General features: G+C 28.2%; 1 protein-coding gene across 1 annotated transcript; it reads right to left on the bottom strand.

Moving 5' to 3' along the window:
• Positions 1-715: 715 nt before the first annotated feature.
• Positions 716-2,296, bottom strand: LOC127291138 (uncharacterized). Its single transcript, XM_051320061.1, has 4 exons — positions 2,125-2,296; positions 1,784-1,879; positions 1,229-1,490; positions 716-839 (listed from the first exon to the last, which is right to left on the bottom strand). The coding sequence occupies exons 1-4, from the start codon at positions 2,294-2,296 to the stop codon at positions 716-718; spliced, it is 654 nt and encodes a 217-aa protein (XP_051176018.1).
• Positions 2,297-14,015: the final 11,719 nt, after the last annotated feature.

Consider the following 14,015-nt stretch of genomic DNA (forward strand, 5'->3'; position numbering starts at 1 on the left):
TAAGCAGTACTTTTGTGTGAAATAAAGAGATATAATACAGAGAACCGTGGACTCTTTCTTTTTTGTACATTGTGGTGGAGTACTGTGTGTTGGAGTTGTTTCAGCAGCGGAAGAAGCTGAGGAGCCGACCACGTGTTCGAGTGGACATCATGGGTAAGTGGTATATTTGTCTAAAATCGTGTCTCGCCGCTGGCATTTCTGCTTGCCGGTGTTTTGGCAGAATTCCCTCTGGAGATTAAGAGCATCTCAGAGGTGTTGTTTGTTGTTGTAAAATAGTTTATTAATTCTCTTTAAAATTAATTGGCGCCTGACGGCGAAAATTTATATAATAAATTTTCTTATATTTTTATTAGATGAGGCCAGTGATTTTGATGTTAGCAGATTAATTTAATTTATTAAATTTATACGTCACAATATAAATGATCAAAATTGAAAAGATTTTGTTTTATCAAAAAAAGTAGATGAAGTGAAAATGTTTCAAAATTAATATTCCAATTTTTTTGTCCATCAGATAAAATACATTTGACTTATTGTTAGGCTATTGAAAATTGATCATTTTAATCAAAAGCTGAAAAGTTTTAAATTAAATTAAACAATGAAAACTATTTGTTTTAAAAAATAATAAACAAGCAATAATCAACATATAAAAAAGTTATATATTGTAAAGTGTAATTAAATCGAAAAATATAATAAATATTTTTAATAATGCATAATATTAATTAATCAATCTTTTGATGACGAGGATCCTGAGGATAATGAGGTTGATGAGGATGATGAGGATGTTGAGGATCCTGAGGATGACAGAGACTCTGAGGAAGAAGACGATGACTTCGGTAATACTGTAAGGTGGAATAAGAGAAATTAATGTATTATTTTATGTTTATTGTATAAATGGTTGATTGTCTGCAGTAGCACGAAATTTCATTTCTTTTAAATAGTCATTTGCTTAAATTGTTTTCAATTTAATGTAAAATAATAGTTTTTGCGTTAACGAAACAAATATTAAGTACACATATTATAATGTCATGTAAATGGAAAGGATTAAAAATTGTTGAGTAAATTTTATAAAAAAGTCAAATTTCATTCCTTTTAGATTAAAACATTTGATTAGGAATGAAGAAGTCAGGATTAAAAATTATCTTTAGACTTCAGAATTATACAGATTGATTTAAAATATTTTTTTTTATTACATTAGATTAAAAATTTAAAAACTAATTTAGACTTAGACCTTGCTCTTTTGGATCCCTTCTCAAGTTCTCCTTTACTTCCTCTTCCCTGTCCCATTCCTTTTCTTTTTTGGCTTTTATTTCCATTTTCATTTTCCATTGCACTTTCGCTTACTCTCCCTGTTCCTCTACCTCTCCCTCTACCCCTTCCTCTACCTCTTCCTCTATCTCTTCCTCTTCCTTGAGAAAGAGTTTCTTTAGGCTTCTCTTGCTCTATAAAAGATGGTTCTTCTGGCTCATTGGTTTTTGCTGTTTCGAAGATTTCTACATTTTGGTACAAAAATAAGTGATTATTATTCTTTAAAAAAATTTATAAATAATTATTTAAATTTACGAATATTTAAAACATTTTAGATGCGCTTGAAAGTTAAACTCGAGGGTTTTTGAGGTCGCTGATTACGAATATGTTTTTAATTTTTAAAAATACAAAATAAAAGATCCTATATGTCAATCGAATTTTTAAATACAGTTCCGATGCGTGTGAAATTTTTTATTCGAAGTTTTTTGGTATCGTTTATTAAAAATTCCTAATACTATTGTTTGAAAAAAGAATTAACCTTCCTGTATCTTTTCATCTTCTTCTTCGTCCTTCGACAGCAAGGGAGCAATAATTGACATTGATATATCGAAATTCTCAAGGCTTTGATGTTCATCTACAATATAATATTAAAAATACTTAATTATTTAATACTGTATAACATTAACAAAATAGATTCTTTAAATAAAATTATTTCATTCTCATTCGTTATTCTTTATTTTCATTCTCAATTTTGATTCTTAATTTTTATCCTCATTCTGACTTTTATTCAATCCTCATTTTCATTCTTGTACTTCATTTTTTATTTAAACTACTATTAATATATTTTTATTGTCAGGAGTTTCTGATTTGCTGAATTACCTTTCGGAGATAGGGCGTGGTGTTCAAAGAGTTTTGCAAAGCGAGTTAATTTGTCGGAAACTTTTACGGCTGTTTCACTGATGTCATCAAATCTGATGTCTTTAGTTTTTGTTACATCTTTGATGAGTGAATAATTTCTTACTACTTTACCATTTGTAAAATTTTCCATCATTTCTGATTCTTTATTTAGCAACAAGGCTACTCTTTCTATTATAAATAAATGAAAAATAACATTTACAATATTATTTTATGTAATGAGAATTTCAAAAAAGCAAAAATGAGTATTGTCTATTTATAAGTGATATTTTGTGCTGTCATTCAATTTCATTTTATCATTGAACAAAATTTAAAAATTTAAAAAAGATGCAAAATTTGATTAAGATAAATTAGTTTAAGAAAAAATATATAATGAATTTACCAAGTAAAATCCACAATGTTTTTATTTTTATATGTTTAATTTGTTTCTCCATTCTCATTAAACAAACTTCAAATAGGTTATTTCGTCGAATTAAAGAAGTTGTAATGCACAAAACATCTGCAAAACCTTTAAATTGGTGTTTAATGAAGGAGATAAATTCAATTGATCCCTTAGATTTAAATCGTTTTGCCTCTTTCATTGTCGCTTTTATTCCCGCTTCAAATTCTTCCTTTTTCAAAAGTGGTAGAGACATTGCTTTTGCCAATACGCTCGATGGGCAACTTTTTTCGTTTTTCAAGGCGCACCATTTTACTTTTAAAATCTGAAATACGATAGTTTTTATTTATTTATCTTTATATTATTTATATACATAAGTTCTCGTTTATTTCTTTATAACAAATTATTTAAAAAAAATGTTGCAAACAATATTTAACGTCAAAAATTATAATTATGACTCTTGCTTGGATCGCAATAGTTGTTTTTTTTGATATTTGTTTATTGCCTTGCGCTGGAATGAGTATAAGATCATTTTAATTGTTTATAACATTTTGACAACAATGTAAGTTTATAAAAAAATTAAAGTAATACATGTTTCCTTAGTAATTTTTCATGTAGAGTCAAATAACTTTATTAGTTTTTTTAAATATTAACAATTTGTTCATAACAAATAATTAAAAAAAAAATTTCATAAATTTTTTAACGCCAAAAATTATTGTTAGAACTCATGATAGGATCCTAATAATTATTTTTTTCCATATCTGCTGGTCTGTGGTCATGAGCATTAATAGTAAAAAAAAGTTCTATCAAAAAATGGCCGATAAGAGATAACGTGTTTGTGATTCTCCTGTCGAAGATTCGGAAAATCTGAGTTCTTTCTACATTTTCGTGTGTAATTTGTACTTTATTGAGTTGTTTGAAGTGAACGTTTTTAACGGGCATATGTTTGACCTTGGTTTTTATGCATAAAGTGATTTATTTCTTTGTTGGAAAATTTTTTCTTGAAGTTCTCTTGTTTGTGAATTTACTACCCATCTTAAGAAAATTGACCAGTGGGACAGGTGTGTGTTGTGCCTTTTTGAAACCAAATACCAGCTCTTTTCTTTTCTTTGAAAATGTCTACTACCCGTGTTTGTAGTAGTTGCAATGCTAATATTGCTGGTGATGCATTTTCCTGTCCATGTGGGGTCTTCTACCATCCTGGATGTGCGAATCTTGCTGTTAATAAGACTACGGGGAAAAGAAAATGCTGCTCTCACAAAACGTCATCCAGATCTCTGTCACCAACAACTTCTAATAATGTCACTATTGAACAAATTAGTCAATTGTTGAACGACCACTACGCAAGGGCCAAATCTGAGTCTGAAAAATTTATAACCGAAAAATTTGATGCTTTCATGGCCCCCTATGCTACAAGATTAAATGATGTTGAAGAGAGAGTGTACAATTTAGAAGCTAAATTTCAAAAAGTACAAGATGTTATTGACAATCCTGGTACCAGTCTCAACTCTGTTTCTGAAAGTGCGATTTCTGATAAATGTGTTCCTGAAATAACTGATAGACAAATTAGAAGTCGAAATTTAATCATGTTTGGCTGTCCTGAGATTGCAGATGATGGTAAGCTAACAAAGGATTCATAAATTAATTTGGAGTCTAACCAAGTTAATGATTTTATTAAGAAAATTCACTTATCGCATGATCCGAATTCTATTGTATGCTCACGTTTTGGAAAACGTCAACAGAACCCTGCCCCTCCACGTCCTATACGAATAACGTTCGACAGGGAGGACACTATGTGGGAGACTCTACGAGCATATTGGAAAGGGAGAGCAACATTGATCTTGGAGAAATCACAGATCTCTGTTGTCAAAGACTTAACCCCACTACAAAGAGCTCAGCGGAAGGAGAAACATGTGGAACTCTTGGATCGCCAGAGGAGAGGGGAATTAGATTTGGTAATCAGAGAGGTGAGAGGGGAACTGCGAATAGTCAAGAGGCGTCAGCCTGTGAATACTCCTTCTACCAACTAGATTCCACAGTGTCACAAGATAGGGAAAATTGTAGTTTTAATTGTACACATGTTGTGGATTTGGATATGCTTAATGAAATTGTCATTTATTATCAGAATGTACGTGGAATAAATACCAAACTTAATACTCTTCGTTCTGGATTGGATGTGTCTGAATACGATATATTGGTTTTTTCTGAAACCTGGCTAAAGCCATGCGTGCAGGATTGTGAAGTGTTTGATACTGATTTGTTTAATGTTTATCGAGATGACAGATTACTGGGAAAGGGTGGGGGAGTTCTTATAGCCACGAAATCTAAATTTGAAACAGTTTGCATTAATCTATCACCCATTATCTCTTTTGTACCCAATATTAATATCATTGCAGTTAAAATTTCTTTTGAGGGTAATTCCTTCATTGTCATCTCGGTATACATTCCACCGCAAGTGTCTTGGGGAGATCTTGAGGAGTTTTTTGATGCAATCACAGCTTCGTCATTGTGTATGAATCATAAAGTTATATTTATTGGAGACTTTAATATACCTAACCTTAAGCAATTTATTGAAAATAATCTTTTTGATCGTAAGTCATCCATATTACATAATTTTGTAGTACTTAATAGATTGAATCAATATAACGACATTAATAATATAAATGACAGATACTTGGATTTAGTAATCGCTTCTGTTCCTTGTGAGGTTTCGGATAATGAGCTCCCTTTGTTACCGGTTGACAAATATCATCCGCCACTACTCATTAAATTTGAAAATGTTACCTTTAATAATTGTTCTAATAAGTTTAATTTCAATCCAAATATTTCATTGTACAACTTTAAAAATTGTGACTATTCTAAGTTATATACATCATTACTAAATGTTGATTGGACTAATCTTCGAGGTTCATGTGATGTTAATGTGGTCCTACAGATCTTTTATGACATAATTTATGTATTTTTGGAAAATGAAGTGGGTTATGTGAGAAACACATCAATGACATGTGCTTATCCACATTGGTACACTAAGCAAATTATTGCTCAAATTAAATTGAAAAATAAGTTTAAACGTAAGTTCAACACCTCTGGTAATACATATTTTCTCGAGGCCTATAAAAATTATAGAAGAAATATTAAAAATCAAATTCACAAGCAGCATAATTTATATCTTAAAAAAATTGAAAATGAAGTTATCAGCAATCCAAATTCAATATGGGTTCACATGAACAGATCAAAGAAAAAATCTAGAATTCCGGCTATTGTCCATCATAATGATCAAGAGAAAAGTAACCCACAGGAAATTGTTGATGCATTTGCTACTTTATTTATGAATGTTTATAAATCCTCTAATTTTGACCCTAATACTCTGTTTTCAAACAATTTTGTTTATATGGGAGATAGATTGCTGGTAGATTCTAAACTGGTAGACTCTAAACTAATTAAATTTAAAATACAATCACTAAGTAATAAATTTACTGCGGGTGTGGATAGAATACCGAGTGTTCTAATTCGTAGTTGTTGTGATGCTTTTGTTCAACCGCTAAGTATAATTATTAATTTGTGTCTCGAGACGGGTGTATTTCCAGATATATGGAAGCGAGGAAGGATTACTCCTGTTTTTAAAAGTGGAGACAAGTCTTGTGTTGAGAACTACAGACCCATAACTATATTGTGTAATTTTTCTAAAATAATCGAATCAATTATTGCTGATATCTTGTGGTCATACTTTATTCCTACACTTTCTTTAAATCAACATGGTTTTGTACCGAGACGATCCACTACTACAAACTTGTTTACTTTCTTAAACAAAATAGAAACTTTTTTATTATATAATCAACAAGTTGATGTGGTTTTCACTGACATTTCCAAAGCTTTTGACAGTATTAGTCACGAAAAAATTTTGAATGATTTAAAGGATCTTGGTGTCCCACATAAAATGTTGAAACTTATGTGCTCCTACTTATGTAAAAGAGTTATGACAGTTAATTATAATGGATACTCATCTTTCGAATTTGTACCCACCTCTGGAGTCCCACAAGGATCCAATCTTGGACCAATGTTATTTGTAATTTATATGAAAGAAGTAGAATCGATCTTGAATAATGAAATTTTGTTGTACGCTGATGATGCTAAATTATTTAAACCTATTAACTGCAGCGACGATTGTGAGGATCTCCAGTTGGATGTGGATAAATTTTATGAGTGGTGTAATAACAATTCTCTGGATGTTAATCCCAAAAAATGTAAGGTAATGACCTTCACGAGAAGAAAGGAGGCAATTAATTTTCAATATAGAATCGGTAACAGTAAGCTTGATAGAGTAAGTGTAATTAAAGATTTGGGAGTACATTTTACATCTAATCTTAAATTTAACACCCACGTTGACACCATTGTGTGTGAAGCCTGGGGTTTTTATTTAGAATATGCAAAAATTTTAAAAATGAAGCTGCTTTAAAAACATTATTTTACTCTTTGGTACGCTCTAAATTTGTTTATTGTGACCCACGGGATCTGATTATGCACAGTTGTGTCAGCGATTTAATGAAAACTCACTTCAAAGTCGTAGAGCGATTGATTCTGTTTTATTTATATTTAAGATTATTCGGGGTTTAATCAACAGTTCATATTTACTTTCCAAAATACCACTTAATGTGCCTCAGTTCTTCTCACGATGTTCTCAGCCATTATACACAGGAATTATGCCTGCAAGTAAGACTACACCTATATTGAGGATGTGTGATTCATTTAATGTGATGTATAGAAATAATCCTGCACGTTTTGATGTTTTTGAACAGTCACTTCAAACATTCTTAACTGCTGTTCTTAGTTTCGTTAAAGATTATCCGACGTTTAATTGTTAACCATATACATCGTGCCATACATATTACTTTTTTTTATATATGATAATCCTGTAATTGGTCTACGTGACTGTTGGATTTACTTCAATAAAATAAATAAATAAATAAAACATTTTGTGTAAAAATAAGTGATTATTTAAAAGATACCTTTTGAAAGTCAAATAGTGATGGACGATAATTTATATCCTTCCATATCTCCTTGGCTGCTTTAATGACATTTTCATTATATGGGCCAATGATTGCTTCAAAACAGTTTTCATCACTTTCAACATTACTTTGTCCCATTGATTCCAAAATTTTTGGCATTTTTTCATCTTCATTCTCTGTCGCAAAATTTACTTTTTTTAATGTTTCGAATGCTTTTTTAAATAATTCAAAACTTAACGTCTGCGAAATAATGATCAGAGCGATAGCTGCCTAAAAATTAAATATTATTTTTAATTATGAATGATATATTATTATTAATCTAAGTTATTAATTTTATTGAATTTTTTAATAAATAATCTTACTCTCTTTTGCTTCTCTACCATAAATGAAGTTATGTATATGTTTTTTTCGTTTTCAAATGAAATCTGTATAGAAAAAGATTTGTTTTATTTGAGATATATCAAAATAAAAATTTAAAAATAGTAATGAAATACATATAATTTATTTTGTTTATATATTTCTAAAATTGAATAGAACACTAATAAGTAGGAAATAAATTAGGGAATATCCATTTTTAAATTATAAAAGCTGATCGTCATATCATATTTAGGGTGACTGTCCCTCTCCACCCCGTCTTAGAGCATGACATTATTTATGATCGTTTCTAGAGAGAAGAAAGAAAAGAAGAAAAAAATTGAAGAAATGTAAGAACATAAGAAAGAAAACTGAAGAAAGGAGATTTAAGAAGGAAGACAGAAAGCAGAAGAAATGAAGCTCAATACAGAAAAAAGAAGAAACCTTTATTTGAATCAATAAAATAAATTTATTGTGTAAAATAATTTTTATTTGTTAATAAATAATTTTTTTTTATTTTATTTTATTATTTATTTATAATATCAAAATATATTACCTTAAATCCTACATCTACGTATAACACAGTAGAGTATTTAAATAGCGTTGGAATTCCGAATAAAAAAGCAATACCGCCATCGCTGGTTGTTAATCTTCTTATGTAATTTTTAATTATCATTTTCTCAGCTACACTCGAACATGGTATTTCATCTTTGTTCAATATTAATTTATTCAAATCATCACCAAGAAATTTAAAATCTTTTGGTGCAGGAAGATCCCCATACCTTGCTTTGAACATTTGTCCATACGCAGAATCATAGCTCAAATTTGTTTGATACCTGTATGTAAAAGAAGAATTTTTGAAGTGCTTAAAAATAATGGGACTAATAATAAAAAAAGTATAAATAAATCTGTTGATTTTATAAAATTGAGTATTATTTGTTTAAAAAGGGTCGTTTTTAAATATGGATGGAATCAAAAAATCAAAAAAAGCATTTTCGAAAAGCACAATAATAATAGACAAATAGTAAAAAAGATCTCAAAATAATTCAGTTGATTTTTGAAAATTGAGTTTTTAAATTTTTAATAAGTGGTAGTTTTTTCAGAATGGATGCAGTCCAAAAACAAACAAAAAAATTTTTTAAAATGGTCAAAAATAGTAGAAAGAATATTAAACTTTTAAAATGTACAAAAAGGGAGTTGTTTTTTATAAGGATGGGCCCAAAAATCTAGAAGGATATTTTTGATGATCCCAAAAATGGCATGATCGATTATTTAAAAAAAATGTTGATTTTTGAAAATTGGAATTAGATGTTTCAATAAGGTGTTTTTTTAAGAATGAACATAACTTAAATATCAAGAAGAGAATTTTTGAAATGCTTAAAAATAAAAAATTATTAAAAATATTATTAAAATTAAAAATAAAATAAAATAAATAAATAAAATATTATTAATTATTAAAAATAAAAATAAAGAGATAAAAATTAATTTATTCATTTTCGAAAATTAAGTTATATATATTTCAAAAATGGGGTAATTTTTAAGAATAGATGAAATTAAAAAATCAAAAAAGTATTTTTGAAAAGAACAAAAATAATAGGACCAATAGTAAAATAGAACGAAATAAATTTGTTGATTTTGAAAAATTGAGCTTTTAAATTTTAAAAAAGATGTATGTATGAGATCAAATAATTAAAAAAATTATTTTTGAAGAAACCAAAAATCTATAAGTGTAATTTTTAACGGCCTAAAAATAATTAGACCTATTGTAAAAAATAAAAAATTGAATCTGCTGATTTTTTGAAAATTAAGCTTTTAAATGTATGTATAAACGGTATGTAACAAAGTAGAACATGCTTACTTCGCGTTGCAAGAACGTAGAATTTCTGCAAATTTTCTGTCCTTATCCATTTTTGCAATTTGGACAACTTCTTCCCAACATTTCGAGTCAGCTACATAATTTTCATAGGGTTCACAATCCTTTGAATGTTGAAAAATTATGTCAATTTCGCCGTTATTATTTTTAAAAACTGAACCGGAGCAAGGCCATCGGAAATTGGCACAACGAAATTTTTGTCCTTTGGGCAAATCTTCACTTTTATAATATAAATAATTTTTAAACACATATTTAAATGTGTTTTCAAATTTCCCTTTTAATGTAATCATTTTGAACACTAAGGAAAAAAGAATTTAAATTAATTATTTATTTATGTTTTTACATTTAAATTATTTATTATTATTTATTTCATTACAGTTTACTTAATTTAATAATTTAACAAGATAAACAATAAAAATATATTTTTATTTAAGTTAATTTTAACGGAATTTTTTCACTTAACCAAACTTTTAATTTACCAAAGTTAACAACAAAAATAATTCCCTTAAAATAAACAATAATATTATTAAATAATCGGATAGAAGAATTCTTTTTTTAATAATAAAGTGGTAGGAAAAAATTAAAGATGAAATTACTCACCAAATTCACAAATTAACCACACATTTTTTTTACAGCAACGACTTGACAACACCAAACAACGATTGGATTTTGTTTTTTAGTGAAAAAGTTTTTTAAATGTAAAGGTGAATTTGCATGAGGTTAAAAAATCGTAGCGACAATTACATAATCCAAGCACATGGAATATCTCAAAGGTTACCTAGGGCATTCCGCGTAAAATTTTAATTCAAAAATTATTTTTAACTAAAATATTCTTTTTCGAAATCTTTGTGAAAAACGTAAATACGTATCTTGTATTTTTTATTTAATAAAAATTATTGGGAAAGAGAATTGTGTTATTTTCTTGCACATTCCATCAAAAATAGTTCAATTGATCTGAAAAAAATTTTCAATTTTATTTTTTTAAGGTTCCGTACCCGAAGGGAGAACCCTATTAATGAGACTAGTGAAGCAAGGCATGTACCCCCCCTAGCGGCCACACGAATTTATCTAGAGGGCTGAAATTTGGTATACATATGTATTCCCTATTGAAAAAAAACACGTATAATTGTACGTATAATAATACGTATTATTATACGTGTAATTATACGTATTATTATACGTATAATTATACGTATAATTATACGCATAATTATACGTATAATTATACGTATAATAAGACATACGAATTTGAAACAAGAATTATACGTATAATTATACGTATAATAATACGTATAATTAATTATACGTATAATAATACGTATAATTATACGTATTATTATACGTATAATTATAATTCTATTAAAAATAGAATAATAGAATAGAATAATAATAGAATAATTAGTAGCAAAATTGCGCTGAAAATTTTTAGAAATTTTAAAATGCAAATTAAATTTCACGAAAAAAAATATCGTCGAATGTCAATTCAAGCAGTCACCCATCCAAGTACTAACCGCGTCCAACGTTGCTTAACTTCCGTGATCTGATGAGAACTTGTTCCTTCGCCTTGGTGTTTCCGCTGTCTTGTCTTGATTAATAACTTTGTCGTATAAGTATCACTAAAAGTGAGGTGCGATACAATACTTATACGACAAAGTTATTAATCAAGACAAGACAGCGGAAACACCAAGGCGAAAGAACAAGTTCTCATCAGATCACGGAAGTTAAGCAACGTTGGACGCGGTTAGTACTTGGATGGGTGACTGCTTGAATTGACATTCGACGATATTTTTTTTCGTGAAATTTAATTTGCATTTTAAAATTTCTAAAAATTTCCAGCGCAATTTTGCTACTAATTATTCTATTCTATTATTCTATTTTTAATAGAATTATAATTATACGTATAATAATACGTATAATTATATGTATTATTATATGTATTATTATACGTATAATTATACGTATTATTATACGTATAATTATACGTATAATTATACATATAATAATACATATAATTATACGTGTCTATATTTTATAATATTTAGGTATATATTAATAAACAAAAATATATCCCTATTGAAAAAAAAAAAAAAAAAAAATTATACGTATTATTATACGTATTATTATACGTATAATTATACGTATAATTCTTGTTTCAAATTCGTATGTCTTATTATACGTATAATTATACGTATAATAATACGTATAATTATACGTATAATAATACATATAATAATACATATAATTATACGTATTATTATACATATTATTATACATATTATTATACGTATAATTATACGTGTTTTTTTTCAATAGGGTTTTTACGTGAAAATTACAGGAAAAATATAGCGAACATGATTCGGATTAATTTACATAGCGTTGTTAAGGAAAAATGAAAAATTTTGAAAAAAGCGATTAATCCTCCTAGCGCACACAATATTTGACGAAGGCAGTTCATATTTGGTATACGTGCGTATTTTTGCGTGTAGATTACAGGAAAAATATAGCGAGCACAATTGGAGTTGATGTTCATATTGTTTTTAAGGAAAACTCATATTTTTAGAAAAAATCATGGATTTTCAAATCTATGTGCTTACATTATTCTATCTAGGCCTTCAAACTTTAAACCCCTCAAATTTTAGGTTTGAGGGTACGGAACCCTCGGTTTTAATGCGAGTGTAACTCGCACTTGACCGATTTTTTTTATATTAAATAATTTTTAATGTATGTAGAGAGATCAGTTATATCACATTGAAGAAATAAGTTCTGTATGTATGGTTTCAGGTGAATCCAATATGGCGAAATTTAAAAAAAATATTTTGAATTTCATTAAAGTGGTAATGTGGGGGATTTTGAGGTCGCTAATTACGAATCTGATGTCAGATTTTCAAAATTCAAAATGGTGGATCCAATATGGCGAAGGAATTTATGAAAAATATTTGTATCTAGGGGATTATGATTTTGCTGATTATAATTGTGATGTCAGATTTACAAAATTAATAATGACGGATTTAATATGGTAGAAGAACTTTGAAACGATATTTTCATCTAGTGGCTATTCGACCGACATATAGGATTTGCCATTTTTAATTTTGAATGTTTGAAATTAAATTCGTAGACAGAAACCCTAAAAACTTCTTGATATTTAGTTTTATAAACTCTAAAAGATTTAAAAATTTGTCCTCTATATTGAATTCGCCATTTTGAATTTTATAACCCTGACTTCAAGTTCATAATCAGCGACCTCAAAAACTTCTAGATACCCACTTTATGAAAATTCAACTCGTGTACAGGAGGGTTAAGGTTCAATGAACGATTTAGTGACAATGCTTTTTTCATTAAGGCAACGTGTCAACAAAATCTAAATCTATTCTATAATTTTTTAAGATTTTTACTGTCTTGTTATTTTGCTCCAAAATTTTTAAGAAATAAGTATGATTGCTTGTGAAAGGTTCTAAAAATGTTTTAGGAACGTTTGTAAAAAACATGTTTTATGAGTTATTTGTTACCAGTGAATTATTAGTTACAGTCTACTTTCTCTAGTCTCTAAAGTAGTATTAGGGCATCGAATAGCTACCATTCAGATTGTGTTTTTAATTTTCGGAGTTTAGAATTTTTCTTGGATAGGTGTGAGATAAGCAGAGAAGAAAATGTTTAAAGTCAGAGAAGGGTACTTAGAGATTAGAATTGATAAGACTTTATAATGTTAATATGCGATTTAATTTGACCTGTGCTATATTACTAAATTTATTATTAAGTATATTCATTATTACCCTCCATTATTCAAATTCTGTTGAGCTCTTACAATCTTCTTATTCATAATTTTATCCTATTTTCTTCTTTCACTCCCTACAATCTCTCCATTTAACAATTTTTTTAATCTTATTTCTTCATCGAAAATTACTTCTTTGAGGTTATCTAATAAATAATATAAACATTATTATATCTCCCAATTATGTTTTTCTTACTTTTTGTCTACAAAAATTTACCTATAAAAATTATAAAATGATTTCACAAAATGGAAAACCTTCCGTTCTGATGCATTATATAAAAGTAAACCTTATAACATAGTATTTTTTTAAAATTTTCATCAAGTTTGCCATGCAAAACTTAAAACTTTGAGAGATAAGCTTATAGGGTGTTTTCGGCATTCACTCAGAGTTAACTCTAGAGTTAACAGTGGTGCTCAATGATATTATCTTTGAAAATTTATTTACCTAAATAAAATAATTGATTTTCTATTTTC

Source organism: Leptopilina boulardi, unplaced genomic scaffold, assembly GCF_019393585.1.
Source record: "Leptopilina boulardi isolate dan_hultmark-lab unplaced genomic scaffold, ZJU_Lbou_2.1 LbouV2_125, whole genome shotgun sequence".
NCBI lineage: Eukaryota > Metazoa > Arthropoda > Insecta > Hymenoptera > Figitidae > Leptopilina > Leptopilina boulardi.